Below are 15914 nucleotides of genomic sequence, written 5' to 3'. Positions count from 1 at the left end.
TAATTTAAAAAACAAAATCTGTGGATAATAATTAATTTATACTAATTACAATTATGATATGAAAATATGTTTTTTTTTTTCAAAATTCATCAAGTGGGCCGGAATGAACACCCTAGCGGGCCGGTTTTGACCCGCGGGCCGTATATTTGACACCCCTGGTGTACAATTACAGCCCTTGTTCTCATCAATATTATTTAGTCTGTACAGTAGTCACTTTCAACCCCATTTAACAATCTCAATTACAAATTTCGGACTGTAATACCACTAGTGACCAGCAGGATTGAACAAGTGATGTTTTTGCTGTGAGCACATAACTCTCTGATGTGTCGTCTACCGACTGGAAGGAGTGTTTTAATACATGTTAACAGTCGTAAATAATACTTCATGTCATGTACTGGGCTCGTAGCTCAGCAACCCCGCTGTTTTAAACCACATGGGTCTGAAAGGCTCGTATTGTTTAGTCATTCTTCAAGTATTAGTCATACAGTAAATGCTGTGTTTACACGTCTTTAACTCTTAATTCCAATGAGAGTTCAATCCAAATATGTTGGGATTTTCAAAATAAGATCCCATCATTCCAAGTTTTATATGTTTAAGGACAGACAATATGATATAAATTTTGGTTATTTATCCAGGAAAATGCAGGTTAAAAAAATTGAAACATTGAACTCACCGTTTCTTCCCATCCACCTCTGCAGTGATAGTCATGTGGCTCGAGGTCTTTACTCCATTCCTCTTCACTGATGTCCAGAAGAACCTCTGTGTGTCTCCTGTCCTTTGTCTCTGTCTCTGTGGCCATCATTCACTCTGACCACGGAGGTGAACTACTTCATGGCGGGATCTAAATAAAAGTCAGTAAAAGTTTACAATGCGCCAAGTAAATACGTCAAATGCATGTTAATGTCGGGCCGAATTCACCGCACAAACCGTTACGGCAGTTTTTCTATTTTTTTTTTTATTTTTCTCCGTCTCTCACGGAAGTTCAGACAGAAGCCGTAAATAAATTCCTCAACTAAACTCAGCGTCGCGACGCTGTCGTCATGGCAACTCGATGACGTAGCAGAGCAGCGCCAGTAGGGCAAGCGGTTGATCACGTTTACACTGACAGTTACGGTGCTGTAATTCTAACGTTTATGTGAAGTATTACGGTAAAAGCATTCAACCACAACGAGCAACCATCCGGTTCAGCGGTGGGATTTTCCATCGCGTTTTCCACCGCATATACACAAAATACACAACAACAACAACAGTAACAAGAATAGTACTACGGTACTTCTGAAGATAATAACACAGTAGTATTAATACAGCGGTATTTTAAGTAGTAGAAAGCTTTTTTAAAAATGAAAAAACAATAAAATTTAGCTTTATTCGAGCTTAATTAATGTGAACGTCTTCCGTTTTACTTTCATTATTTAAGTATGTTTATTATATTGTATATCATACTGTAGCATGGGTCCACAGTTCATGATTGTCTTATGTATATGTGGGGGCAGGGTGGGTGGAGATTCAACCACTGAAGTTCTAGTCTTACTTCACTGTTCTCCTTTCGTAATTTGAAATAAAACACAACATAGGAACAAATCAGCAACCGTATAAAACTAAAGATGAAGTAAACGAAGGAGAGGAAGTAAAGTGTGAGTGTGTAACAGATGTCCTCTGTTAAAATGAGTATTTATCTATAAAACAATCATTTATTTAAAGTCACACTGACATCAGAGTGATTCAAAGGAAAAGATGTTTTAGTGTCAAACTAAAATTCACAGTGGGTCACGAGGTCACGGGCCAAACTTAATATTTATTGAAAAATTATTGGCAATTGTGCATGTTTTTAACCTTTCCAGTTCCTCTTTAATGTAAATCTTTTACAAATTTTAGTTTTACGTAAACATTGAATTTGCAACAACTAAAGCTTAATATCATAAACACATAACATAACACATACACAATACTACAAATCCTATATACTGGCGGTCCAACTCTAGTACACATTTGTACTTACACATATGATCTCACGGGCCAAATATAACTACACTGTGGGCCAGATTTGGCCCCCGGGCCTGAGTTTGACATGTGTGCTCTAGATGCACTAGATTTTCCAAGAGTATGTAAATATTGTATTGCATACTGATATATTACATAATATTATATTATAATACATAATGTTATATTCTATTCTATTATTGTATTGTATTGTTAATCCTACTTTGGGTTTGTCCTGTCTCGGGATCACTGTGACGCAGCAGTGTCATTTGAGGAAGTTAGAGTTTTTATTTCATTACACCGAGGAAACCATTTCGCTACCTTCAGATCTGCACGTACACACCTACCGCAGGCGTCAAACTCTGCCCCGCAGAGGCTCCACATAGACCTGCGTCAGCGCCACCCAGTGAGAGCAGACGAGGAGCAGCTCAGACAGACTCATTCTTCAATATCACTTTCTATTTATTTATTTATTTTTATTTTTTATTTATTTTTTGTCATCTGTGCAGGCAGCGTCTATGTCATTCACAAACCTGCGAATTTAAAGTGACCGTTCAGCTGGAGCAGCCTCCGCTGACGCACAACGACGCGTCGACTTATTGGTCCAGAGCCGCGGAGAGTCAGCGGCTGACGCAGCCGCAGCGCCTATCCGAGAGGGGGACACGGACACCTGACGGCTCACGACGCGCCGGTCTTTTCCATCACGACCACCTCGGGTCTGCAGTGCAGGGGCTGCAGCGTTTTATGGAAGCGGACTGCACGCATCCTGCCCGGATCATGCTGCCCCCAAAGAACTGCCTGCCGCGAAACTACAGCTGCATCGCCGGGCTCTTCGGCAGCCTGGCAGCGGCCAACCCGCGGGTCGACGACGGGGAAGAGTATGACACGATGAACGGGACTTGTGAGCCCCTGGATAGCCCCGTGGTGGACGAGAGGCCGCGCGGCAGGGAGATCTTCCTCAAGCCCCAGCAGAGCCCTAACCTGCGGCGGAGATGCAAGTCTCTGCCCACGCCCACGGAGAGAGCAAAGTTGGAGATCTCCCGCAGCCGGAGCCCGACCAGTCAAAAGAAAGTGCGCTTCGCAGATTCTCTGGGCCTGGAGCTCATTTCAGTCAAGCACTTCGATGACACGGATGAGCCGCAGGTGCCGGAGCGCATCCTGGCTAAACCCAAAGGAACGTTGCACTTTAATCAGTTGGACACTAAGTTCCCACGCGCCCCTTCGCAGTCTGTGTACATGGAGCTGCAGTTCACCAACCCGGGCACTCTCCCGGGGTTCGATCAGAAAGTCAGGGAGGTGAAAGTCCTCCTGGAGAGCGTGCAGGCGGACGAGTTCAGCCTCTCCGGCTTCGTGCGCGTTTTGAACCTGGCTTTTGAAAAGAGCGTCTCTTTGCGCTATTCCCTAAACAACTGGTTAACGTTCATGGACAGCCTGGCGTCCTACGTGCCCCACTCGAGCGACGGCGCCACCGACAGGTTCTCCTTCAAGATCGTCATGCCGACCTTCCTGGATACCGGAGGAACTCTGCAGTTCGCCATCAAGTACTGTGTCGGTGACCACGAGTTCTGGGACAATAACAACGGCATTAACTACAAAGTGCGACGTCACCAGTTTAAGATGTCTCCTCCACGTGAATGGGAGAACGGCTGGATTCACTTTATCTGAGCCCCGTGGCCGCCGCCGCTGCGTGCGTAATTTACGCGCAATTGATCCCCGGGTACCTAAAGTATGACTGCAGCCTGTGAAAATGACCTGCCCCCCCACCCTCCTCCCACACCCTCGACCCCCCCGCCATTGTGAGATGCACACATTTTGTGACACAGTAGTGTGGCCTCATACTGAGTGTTACAGGGAACATGAGCCCACGGTAGGTGGTCGCTGTTGCATCGTCATTGCCTTGATGCCAGGGCTCTGTACAGCTCCGTGCCCTTTGCGAGGGTTCGTTCGTGTTACGTAATGTAAAGGTCACGTGCCACGGAAAACGTGCCGGGCATCACTGTTCCTCTGAGGAGATACTGTGTATATACTTTAACGGTGGCATGATGATGTGGAAGTCATTCAGTTCTAGTGCATGAGAGGAGACTGTGGGTGAGACGAGTGACAGATACATTATTATACCAACAGGTTCAAACTGTCTTTGGAAAATGCCTTATTTTAAGCCACGTCGGTGGAAATATAGCATTTAGGGTTTTATGTTTTTAAATTTGGATGAAAACATTTTAAGGAAAGCCCCTGAGGACATGAGGAGACTTATGTTTAGACCACCAGATATTTGGTCAGTTAACGCCCGTAGAGACCGCGTAAAAGAAACGGATGTAGATATAATGAAATATTGGGTTTTCAAAATGGATAGGGATCTATGTTGAATAGTCTCATTGACAAATATCTTTGCTAATTAACATCATCATCATTAACATCGAAGCTGATTGTCTGGCAGCTTTGTTCCCAGTCATGCTTTACCATACATTTTCACCTTGAAAGGATATTTGACAAAAGAAACTATTTTTCAAAAATATTATCAATATATTTCCTTTGAGAGATTTCACGACTTTTTAGGCACAATCTAAAGTGGACACATCAGTCTACAGCATATCAATGAATTAATGTTTGTTTTTTCAATCACCTGTATGTGATTTAATGACAAATTTTCTAAAATCAAAGTGGTCTAAACAAAGCTTAAATGCAACAAAAGAAAAAATGTCTCCAGCAAAACACTCTCCTCAAAGTATAAATTAGGTTCTGTCCCAGTTTGATCACAGCAGTTACTGCCCCAAAGAACTCAAACACATCCAGTCGTTGTTTTCCAAGGTCAGATCCACCTCTGATAACTATAAAGGACTACTTTTTCAGGTTTATGCTGAAGAAAAGTGATATTTTCTTGGTACTAACTTTCATAAACACAGAGTACATTCAAACAGAGAGGTACATATATATATACACACAGTATACATGTACAAAAGCATTACATATAACTGTTCTAAATTGCACTGTGTGTTGTCACTGTTACATGGGTTACTGTGCTGTTACTGCTCCACTTCCTGCTGCTGCTGCTGCTGCTGCTGCTGCTGCTGCTGCTGCTGCTGCCGCTGCCGCCGCCTCCCCGTTCTCTCCCCCACTCCCGAGTCATCTGTTTCTGTGTGTCCTGTTGATCCATGTTGGTGTGATTTATGTGGCACATTTGTTTCTCCAAATCTGTTTATTTTTATTATTTTTGTTCCATAAGTGCAAGGTAGATGAGTGACAGCTGGACTGTCCAATAGCAGCTGGGCTGCATTCGAGTGACCACGATGACGCAAAATAATTGATGTGTCGGCGAGTTACTTTTCTCTAATCGACCTATAGACTTTATTTTCCTTTACTTTTCCAGAGCAGCGTCTGTTTCTTTAATAACATAAATGTTACTTTGGTTCTGATGTAAATCAACAGAAAATCTCTTTTACTTTGACTCATGGTCCGACATATTGATGACATGAACCCAGTGTCTCATTGATTGCCTTCCATCACACTCTTTAATCAGTGAGTCCCAGTCCTCCTCCAAACCTGTGTCCAGTCACGTGATCGGTTCAAACAAAAACCTCTTACATCGATTGACCACAGTTACCGGTCCAGTATTTTCATCTCGGACCACCGACCCACAGTGGCAGCGCGGTGGTTCTGTGGAGAGCTGTGTCTCAGCAGCACAGTAATCATCAGGCGGCAGTGGTGTCCTTGTTTATTGCCCTGCTCAGACTGTAATCTGACCATCACTTTGGCTTTTGTTTACACCATCCTGGAAACCCAGGGCGGCGCTCCTCTGAGGGAGGCCATCAGGACGGGCTACGCAGAAAAGAGCATTCCAGGAACCACTTAGTTTTTGGAGCAGTTCCACTCTGAGTCCATCAAGTGATGTTTGTCCGAAAATGTTTTGTTTGTTCCTGTTGTCGACCTACCTGATGCGTTCACAGTAGTTTCTGCTGCAGGTGGGGAGTGGCCCCAGAGCACGGGTTGAACTGCTTCTGCTCTGCTTAGCTTTGTTCACGTAGCTTCATGTAGCTCCTTGATTTAGTTAGAAGAATCACCTTGTGGTTTCCGTGAGTGTTACGTCGGAACACTGACTGTAGAGTATTTTCTGCCTTGTTCCCTTTGATTGTTATCTGAGCGTCCTTGTAATGTAAAAACCAGAAACCATAATTAAGCTGAGCAGCAAATGATGTGGTTTAAAAAGTGAAGCTGTTACTAAACAATCCACTAACAGCTATTTATTTTGTTTTCCTTTTTTTTTTTGTTTAGTTTCTTGTTAAATCTAAAATGTTCACATGGGAAGTCAGAATAACTGAAGGAGTGAATCAGTCAAACTTATTGATTACATGATATTTCATGGAAAACTATCCACTGTTACCCACTATTTACAGTTAAAACCAAGTATTCAACATTCTGGGACATGGAAATCTACCCACTGTTTGAGAACCACTGATCAACAGACACTGGACTAAGTATATTTACGGTTAAAACCAAGTATTCAACATTCTGGGAAATTCTACTTCCCATTTTCCTGCAAATGAATCTGAATATAATGTCAATATTATTTTTTTTTAATCCAACATTTCTGTCTTATAGTTATGATATATAGTTAAAAACCAATCACTTCAGATTTTTTTTTCTTTTTTTTTTTTTGATATATAGTTAAAAACCACTTCAGAATCTTTTTTTTTTTTTTTTTTTTACCAGGGTATTTTGAGGGACACGTCTGTGATAATTTCATTTTTATGTTGTTTCAGGTTTAACTTTGATCTAAGTTAAGCTCAGGTTAATTTTTATCACATGTGGTGCAGATGTAAACAAGAAGAATCTGGTTTGCGCAGCTTTTCACTTCACAGTATTCACTGCAGTTTACTTACTGATATACAGTCTGTGTACGTACCTGTGTTAACGTGTTCGATGTGTCATATTTAATGTCTTCCTATAAATGTTCTATGTCGTGTGTACAAACAAACGTTTTTTTAAAAAACGGGCCTTAAAGACAGAGATAAAGAAAGAGTTTACCTGTGAAGTTGGATGAGGGAAAAAACCAAACGTGGAAACAAAGCACATTTTCAGATCAGTGCTAGAATTGGATTATTTAGACGTGAAAATGTGTTTTATCTGAGTGAGTTGAACAGAGGGAAACCTCAGCTGCACTTTCTGAATAAATGAGTGGTCACTTTACAGTGGTGTCGTGTGGAAGTGGAAGAATGGTGAGAACGTGTGGACAGACACTCACCTCTGGCGTGAGAGAGGGAAATGCACTTTGATGGTGAGCGACCGGTGATTGTAGCTGACACTGAGCTCACTCAGTGATAGCAGGTCTAATGCACTCGTGAGCGTGAGAGGAAGGAAAGGAACGCAGTACGTATGGTACACACGAAACTGAAGGCTTCTCCTGTGAATAGCTAGCGAGCGTTCTGTCTTCAGCATTAACCAATCCTGTGTCTGATTACTGTAATAATCACTGTACGGAACTTTGTTTTGGTTTTGGGTTTTTTTTTAGTTTATTGTCTAAAGAAATATAAAATATTTTTCTGGTCACGTAGCAGCTGCTGTCTTCTAACCATTCACTCTGTGATGTTTGTTTTTATCTTTACCTATTTTGGTTGTGCGTGTTCACCAGAGCTTCCATTTGAATGGTTTGTTATAGTTTCACCTATATTTTTGTTAGACCAATGTTTAATAAAGGCATTTGTGTTGATAACCAAGAGCTGTGTCAGCAGTTTTGACTGAGAGGTAACTAAAAAACAATCTCATCAGTTTTCCCTTATAATTAGATCCAGTTCAAACCATAAACCACAACATATGGTTCGTCCGCACAACTAAACAAAAACATCCCGAAAAGTATATATATAATGAAATATACACATCTTCTAGTTCAAATTTACTCCTACCCAGTGTGAAACCTGGGCCTGTTTAGTTGAACAAACCCTGACGTACTGCCAGGAATTGAATAAAGACACAAGGAAATCCTCTTCAACAATATCAATAAATCACAGTCTCTCTCTCTTTGTTTAGTACTTTTTATAATTTTATTAGTTTTATTTGTAATTTTTAGCCACCTAGTGGCAGCAGATGGTCATTATTTACTTATTTGCAGTAAATAAATAATAGTTTTCAGATCAATTGGATGTAATAGGACTTTTAGGATTTTCACAGAAAACTTGTGCATTAAACCAATTGTGTCGACATGTATCTGGGTCAGGACGGACTACAGTCAAATCTAAAAGTATATGTTCAATATTCTCTGTTACATTATCAGTGGTTCTCCTTCTTCTCCCCCTCTGCTCCAGTAACCGCTGAAGGGAACATCTATTTAAAACCTGATGAACAAATGTGTGCGTGTCGTCCCTCAGTGTTCGACCACCGGGTCAGTGGAGCACCTTATTAGCTGCTGCTGGTCCACACGCCGCAGAGGGGCCGGTCAGCGCCATTGTGGACATGCGTGCAGACATGTCGACACGGCCGCGGACACGTCCTTGAATTGATCACAGCCACACTTTACACTTCCACCCCCTTCTGTGTTTATCCACAGGAGGAGCGGGGGGGAGGGGCGGGGGGGGAGGCCGAAGGGGTCTCACTTCTATCTTTTCAACCTTTTCCTTTCACACTATCCTTCTGTCCGTCTGTCATTCATCACCCCCGACTCCCCCGACTCCCCCGACTCCGCCTGCGTCACTGTGTCTGCTCTCTGGTACTGATACCTTGGATAAACACCGGAGTGTGAACAGTGGCTGTAACTGATTGACTGATTCATTAACTGAAGGAGAACACTGTACATTAGATCAGGTGATAACGGGTGAAATTAAAATTTGAAAATGTGAAACTAAATATAACTGAATGAAGGATTTTCTTTCCATGGAGAAAGCAGCAGTAAAAACAAATAAACAAAACAAAAACACGACAGCACCCGAGGCATTGACGACCATGTCATTAGCTCAAATCATTTCAGCTGTTGATGACCCTGAGGGAGGGTCACAGCTGAGGAGAGTGGTTCCCTCACTGCCACAGGGTCTGCTGGTGTCTCGCCAAAACCCTTCACCACTCCACAGTCACAGTGACGTCATGCACAACTGAGATAACGTGAGTCAAATGAAATCATTCTTCTCTTTTAGATAAAGGGTTTAACTCAGGACTGAGGCTAAAACTGTAGGAACAAAAACATATGTGGAACTGTGGTTGAAAACAAAACCAGAGTTAAAGTGAACCTGGAACGGGCTGAGAAAAAAAAACAACTTTTGAAACGAAGCAAGGAATAAATAGACAAATCAAATCAAACCACTAAATGGATGAATACGTCAGTAAATAAGCCTATTAAATAATAGAAAATTAGCAGGCAAACATGCTACTGACATGTCAGTGATTGTACAGTTTTGCAGTTTTATCACAGCATCAATGATCGACCTGTGTCGACTCACAACAGGAAACTTTGTGAAACTTTTCCGACCCTCGGCTGCGTCAGGGATCCTCCGGAGGCTAACGGCCCTCTCCACATGCTGACTTGACGCTCGGGGCAACCAGTCGCTGTGCCTCCAGATGGCAGCACCATTAAAACCTGTTGTGAGATTTAATTGTCAATTCTATTATTAGAGAAACTCATTAGAGAAACTACAGCCTAAAAATGGCAACAAGATTAAAGTAATGAACTGAATAATCACTGCAACAACTGGTATAAATTTATCAGATAAAATATAAAAAAGAAAATCCTCATTCATGTTTCTAATATAGTGAAATCATTTTAATAAGTTATTCATTATTTTCTAAACTGACCTACTCCGTGTCGGTGGAGAAGCGGTCAGCCTCCAGGGCAGTTCTCACGCCCCAGTCAGGCCTCGATATCTTTCGCCTCTTGTTGATAATCTCTTCGTGCTGATACTGCTGGGGGAATTACAGTAAAAGAAGAACGCAGGCTCTTCAAACTATTTATGAGGCGTCTATTTTTAAGGGGAGCGCTGGGAATATTGGATGATCTATCTCACGGCGTTCACTCTGAGTGAGCTTTTACCGTCTGGCACAGGATAGAGGCCACCAGCTGAAAACTGAAAAGGTTTTAAAAGGAATTTGTCAGAACTTTGAATAGTGTTGGAAACATTATAGAGTTTAGATCGTTAAATCGTAAATTTTAATTGGATGGTGGTCTTTCGTTCAAAAAAAGTATATATATTCTATTTTTTCACTTAACCCCCCTGACCCTCAAAACAAAAGAAATTCATGACCTTCTTGCAGTACTTCTGTGGACCCCCTAGGGATCACAGACCCTATGAACAAGACCTCTGATGTCTCTAAGAATTCGTGGCATATGGACCAGAATTTCAAGGAAATAAAGAAAAATCTGGATGTTAGTGTGAAAATGACAAGGCTGTCAAATATTAGCATTGTGTTTTTTTTAAGTGGATTACTCTTATAAATTAAAAAAACTGAAAAAAAAGGTTGTCACAAGACGTGAGCACAGCAGCTCCAGTGTGGCTTCATTAGTTGTGATGAATGCAGCTCTGGATGAATTTCCTGTCTGGGCCACAGGGGGGTGTTTCATTAAATCCAATAGAGATAAAAGTTATCAGGCAGGTCTGTTATAGGACACAACCAGCAGCTGTAACTGCTGTGGTCACGTGACCAAACTCTTAACGTCCTCTCCCTCTGGACACTGCCGTTATTGGACTGCAACCACAGACCCCAAAACAATATCATCTCACCTCCGAGGTCTTCACCTCGAGGTGAAGCAGACAAATGTCTCCCTACAGTGTTCAGAGAAATGCTGCGGTAGGAGATTTATCCTGACTGGCTGCAGAGCTGAGATGCAGCTAAATTTTTAATTGACCAAATTGTCTCTGTGTGTGGAAACATCTACCTGTTGTGTTGACGTGTGGGCAGGTTTACAGTCAGTCCTCTGTTTCCTCGCTTCATTTCAGAGCTTCAGAGCCAGAGAGGAATCGTCCTGTCGTCCTGTTGCTTTCTGACCACCGTGGGGAGCCTGTAGGAGAATCCCAGACATTCAGTAAGACACTTAGACTCGCTGGAGTCACAGAGGCACAAGTCTGCACTTCACGGCCAATCGTTACGGCCGTCATAGGAATAAGTACGGATCATTGATTTAACCACACAGATAAATGCTTATTTTGGGCCGTGAGGGACACAGGCCTGTGGACCAGTGGTAAGAGAATTGAGCTGAGGTGGTCAGAGGTTTCAGGTTTGAATCCTACCTTGGTCGGCTGTAGTGTCTCAAGCAAAGACCAGTTCTCTGGGCACTTCCTGTTGGAGACCACTGTCCTCCATGAAGGGGTTAAGGACAGATTTCGTTTCATCCAATGACATTAAAGTTGATTATGATTCATATCTGGTCAGATGTGATTGAATGGCATCAAAATATCAGCGTTGTGAAGCTCATTATTAAACTTTTTAAGGAGCCTCAGTCTCCTCTGACCCACCCTCTGCTGGCCAATTGGAATTACTACATGCTGTCCACTTTTTTCATAGACTTCATGATCTTCAGAGCTGCAGTGAAGGGAGTTGTTTTATATGCAGTAAACAGAACACTCTGTTTACTCTGAAATGCTGAAGGTGATGACGACGTCCCGGAGAAACCGCCTCATCTATCGTGAGTGAGATAAGAGCCTGGGGAGGTGGAGAGGTGGCGGTCTGTGCCGTCGGTGGGTAGTTAGTATGCTGCTGATCATCGTCAGCCCCGCCTGGTCCACAGGCCTTTGTTTAATAACAACAACGTTATGACTCCTGGGAGCACAGCAGGAGGGATTGAAATTCAGGAAGAAAAAAAAAACCTCTTTCAAAAAACGCACTCTTTCTAGAAAATATTAATAATTCATTTCCACCGTGCTCTCATCTGAGTTGTTTTTTGGGATTCACGGATTCTTTGATTCCATAAATCTGTCGTTCTGTCTCTCTCCTACTCCTTCTTTTTCCTCGGTTTATTGCGAGTTTTTCAGACGATACAGTTTTTGTGCTGGCACCAGGAAAGATCAGAGGTGGGCTCATAAATAATCTACGTGTCCAAAGTGTTTCCATTCTCAGACTGGCAGAGTGTCAGCTGCACAGATAAATGATGAGAAAGTAAGAATCCATCCTCTGCTGACAAAACTGGGTTCTGTTGGACTTATACTTGGACTCAAATTGTTTTTTTGTTATTTTGTAGCTACACTGAAGTTACTGAAGCTGTGCTAAATATTCAACGTTAATTTTTGACTTTTTTTTTACATTAAATGTACATGAAGTGCCTGCTAAGCTAACATTTAGCTATGTTTTAAAATTACCGTTTTGTTACATTATATACACACTAGGGATGTCTGATAATATCGGCCGACTAATATTATCAAACCAATATTAGCATCTTAACATATCTGTAAGAATCGTTATCGGTTTTTGCTCCGATAATGAAAACCCGATAACACAATGCCTAGGTTTCGCCAAATAATGTGTGCCTTGAATATAATTTTGGGGATAAACGGCTGTATATTAAAGTGAAAGTCACTAGATGGCAGCGTTGCAGCTCATTTAATTAATCTCATACGCATACAGTGGTTTGTACAGATAAATAAATAAATATTACCAGTCCTATATCGGTATCGGTTGATATCAGAATTGGAAATTGTTACTGACGATATCGGCAAAATGTGTAGTTTAGACGGACGATATCGGCAAAATGTGTAGTTTAGTTTTCTTTGGCTGCATGACTCAACATTTTTTGTAAATTAATTTATGCTATCTCTATATTTTATAAGTTCCTCACTGCTAAAATAAGCTTCACTAAGAAGATTACAGAACAAAGAGAAATATTTATAATAGGATATTTGTGGAAGTTTTTATGATGAGTAAAAATCAATAGCGTTCACTGAACAGAACTACGAGCGCTCAGAGGTTTCCCAGAGAACCTCGGTAACGGACCATAAAGTTGTTGTAGCTTCAAGTGAAACAGTGTTTATTTGTCTGAATGAAGTGAATTGAAGGAATAAAATGCTGATTCTTTGGAGAAAGAATCGGGAAAATCAATGCGGAGACGTGAGCCAAGACGTGTTGCTGAGTTGGTGAAGAAATGGAGGAGTGAATTGAAGGGCCCTGGCAGCAGCTTTTATAGAACGTTACCAGGTCCAGGATGGGTTCAAGTCCGCTCTGCTCGAACGAGCGTGACATTAGACTTGACTCCCTGCAGGCTGAGACTGAGGGCAAACACTTAGATGAACTGAGTCATTCACTAAAGTCTTCATTCTGTGCCTGTTTATGAGCCTTGACGAAAAAAAAACCAATCTGCAACAGACCCAACCGGAGGACGTCTCCATCGGGGTTTGGTCTCCTGACTCCGTCTGTAATAAGACCACTCACGTCTCCTTCCTCCTCTCTATTTTGGACCCTGCAGGGGTGAGGGGTGGGGGGCACGGGCACTTCCTCCCAGGGACTGATGTCCCTGTTCTGTTTCTAAATAAAGGCAGAGTTAGGGTTGAGGATCAAGGATGGCATGGGTCTGTGATTCAGTCTGTGATTCTGTTTGAGTCTGTGTTTTAGAGATGTGGTCCAGTGTGGGCTGCCCACTCTGTGTGTCTGCCCCACGACGGTCATGTTGACACTGTTAGCTTGACATGCTGTCAGATTAGACGACATTTGTTGCTGCAGTTTCATACACTTGGTCTTGGTAACTACATTTTGTTCTTTAACGCCACCTAGTGTGTGAAGGGGGAACATCAGTTGCTATGAAACTGACATGAACACACACACACACAGGTGAGAGTGAGTTTGACCTCTGGTAACCTGAATCATATCACTCACTCCTCCACCTCGTCTCCACCCGCCCTGCTCACAGCAGGACTCATGAAATAGTGATGCTGCTGTCTACACACCCTGTGTGTGTGTGTGTGTGTGTGTCGTTCCCCCAGTGGGCTCTCCTGTGTCCCTCTGTCTCACTTCTGCAGACTGTCTGAGTCACATGCTCAGAGCTGTTGTATGTGCAGGAGCGCATCCTAGTGTAGATGGAGGTAAATGTAGACTAAATATTATTTATATTCTGTTTTATCATCAGAAATTCTACGGTATTGTATTAATGTAGATCTAGCAATTTAGAAATACTAAAAAAACCCACACAAATATTAAAATATAACTCCTGTCTGTAGTCCAAAAATTGCTTTTAATCAAAAATAATTATTTAAAACATGATTGACCAAAGTAGGACAAACGAATGATTGACAAATCATTAACATGTTTAGTGACAACCATTGTAGTTTTTTCTTGTCTTGTATTTAGCTGTTGTTTTGGCCTCTTTTTTTAGACCGTGTCCTTTTTTTGAGTTACATAACTAATTACTGGCTACTTTTGAAAGATTTATAATTTATTTTATTTTAAAAAACATATTTGTGTGGTAAAAATGATTCATTCTTTCATTCCTAAATGACCAATTAAAATACTTTAAATAATGCAGAAAAATAAAATAAAAATACATTTTAAAAACAAAATGACTTCACTAGCAAAATGTAATTATTATTGTATCTATCTAGTCCAGAGAGCCCGGCTTTAAGTCGATCCTAAAACCAGGTCTAAACCTGAGAGAAATCTAACAACGTCATCTAATTACCCAGAGTCCCCACAACACCTCAAACTCTCCGTGTGTCCTAGTAGAATGTTTCTTTTTCCCAAAAATCCTTCGAAGGGTTTTTGTGTTGGACCCAGATGTCATCATGCCAAGGTCTCAGTCTCGGTTGCAGCCCTCCTGTAGTCCTGTGATGCTGCTCACAGACCTCTGGACGTGTCTCATCTGTTTGGACGCTTCACAGGTTATCAAATGAAAGAGAACAAAATGCCCAGAATGTGAGCTCTCTCTGGCAGCACAGACTCACAGACGACGGCCCTGATCTCCAGGGCCCTGTTGTCAGGAGCAGCATCACTGCCTCCATCTGTCGGTGGCGCTCTACTCCCTCCATCCTCCCAACCTCTCGCACTCCATCTGGTGTCTTTGATCCTCGTGGCATTTGTGAGTAAGTGTGTGTAAAATGATTGATTTGGTTACTGTCAGGAAGGGCCATAATGGGCGATGTGTCTGAGCATGTGCAGGTATCAGGTGCTCTCTCCTGATCACCAAAAAATACCCCCCCCCCCCAACCCCCACCTCAAAAAAAATTACTCATCTTTCTTCCTTCTCAGTAAGCACATTTTTGTCTTTTTATGCTTTTCAAGTCAACTGAAATGTACATCCTACGTTAAAAATTATTACCACCAGGGGGCAGTCATATCTTGTGATGAAACACATAATCCTGCTCCAGGTTATACAGTAGTGACAGATCACTTTTATGTTACTCTGTATTTTTCTTCTTTTTTTTTTCTTTTTTTTTAACAGCGTTGCCATGGTGACTCATCCTTCCAGTCGTTTCCAGGCTAAGCGTGGTCAGACCAGTAGATTAGACTGGTAATTCCTGACACTGGTCTCTGGTCCAGTTTTTCTTTTCCCTGAGTGGAGGAAGTCAAGAGTGGCAGTTAAATACTTGAAGGCGGTTCATGTGAGGCAATAATCAAGGACAGATAAACAGATGAGGTCAGTCACGTGGTTCTGTGGATCAGGATGATTCTAATCTGGGTTTAGAGTCTTAAAGGGGGGGGGGTGTCCAAACAAGGTCTTCAAATACAAATTAAATTAGCTAATTCATATAAAAATGAAACTAATTTCCAATACCTCACTGCTGTTTTACAAAACCACTAGGAGTCGCTTTTCCTCTGTCAAAGAGCTCTGAAAACGTCCATGTGTAACAATTCCTTATGGCAATGTACCTGTTCAGCCTCAAGATGGCAGCAGAGCAGCACGTTTGGATTCAGTCCACCGTGCAGCAGTGGGAGACTTAACAAGGAAATAAAATGTAACTTCATCCTCTGGGCCTTTGAGGAGTCTGGTAAATTGCTGTATAAAAACACTTATTGGCTCCTCTCTCTCCCTCTCCTCTCCT

General features: G+C 42.0%; 2 protein-coding genes across 4 annotated transcripts in view; one reads left to right on the top strand and one right to left on the bottom strand.

The window, feature by feature from the left end:
• Positions 1-2466, bottom strand: part of c5h16orf46 (chromosome 5 C16orf46 homolog) — a 5278-nt gene extending 2812 nt beyond the window's left edge. The window contains exons 1-2 of one of the 3 annotated variants that reach the window (XM_025055676.1): positions 2328-2466; positions 674-841 (exon numbers count right to left, since the gene is read on the bottom strand). In XM_025055676.1, coding sequence (XP_024911444.1) covers positions 674-802 — 129 coding nt within the window. In that variant the 5' untranslated portion in view covers positions 803-841; positions 2328-2466. Of the gene's footprint in view, positions 1-673; positions 842-2301 lie in introns of all 3 variants that reach the window. The other 2 variants (XM_008310616.3, XM_025055677.1) reach the window with 2 other exon arrangements.
• On the top strand, positions 2460-5074 carry LOC103379156 (protein phosphatase 1 regulatory subunit 3E). Its single transcript, XM_008310617.3, has one exon. It carries the CDS (start codon positions 2725-2727, stop codon positions 3643-3645), a length of 921 nt encoding a protein of 306 aa, XP_008308839.1. The 5' UTR covers positions 2460-2724; the 3' UTR covers positions 3646-5074.
• The last annotated feature ends 10840 nt before the right edge of the window (positions 5075-15914 follow it).

The sequence above is a fragment of the Cynoglossus semilaevis genome, chromosome 5 (genome assembly GCF_000523025.1).
Source record: "Cynoglossus semilaevis isolate Cse_v1.0 chromosome 5, Cse_v1.0, whole genome shotgun sequence".
NCBI classification, from domain to species: domain Eukaryota; kingdom Metazoa; phylum Chordata; class Actinopteri; order Pleuronectiformes; family Cynoglossidae; genus Cynoglossus; species Cynoglossus semilaevis.
Note: the sequence above shows the minus strand (reverse complement) of the source record. Positions and strands in the feature narration are given on the sequence as shown.

Excerpts from the sequence above, each read along its gene's own strand:
- LOC103379156 (XM_008310617.3), top strand. The coding sequence starts at position 2,725 with ATGGAAGCGGACTGCACGCATCCTGCCCGGATCATGCTGCCCCCAAAG.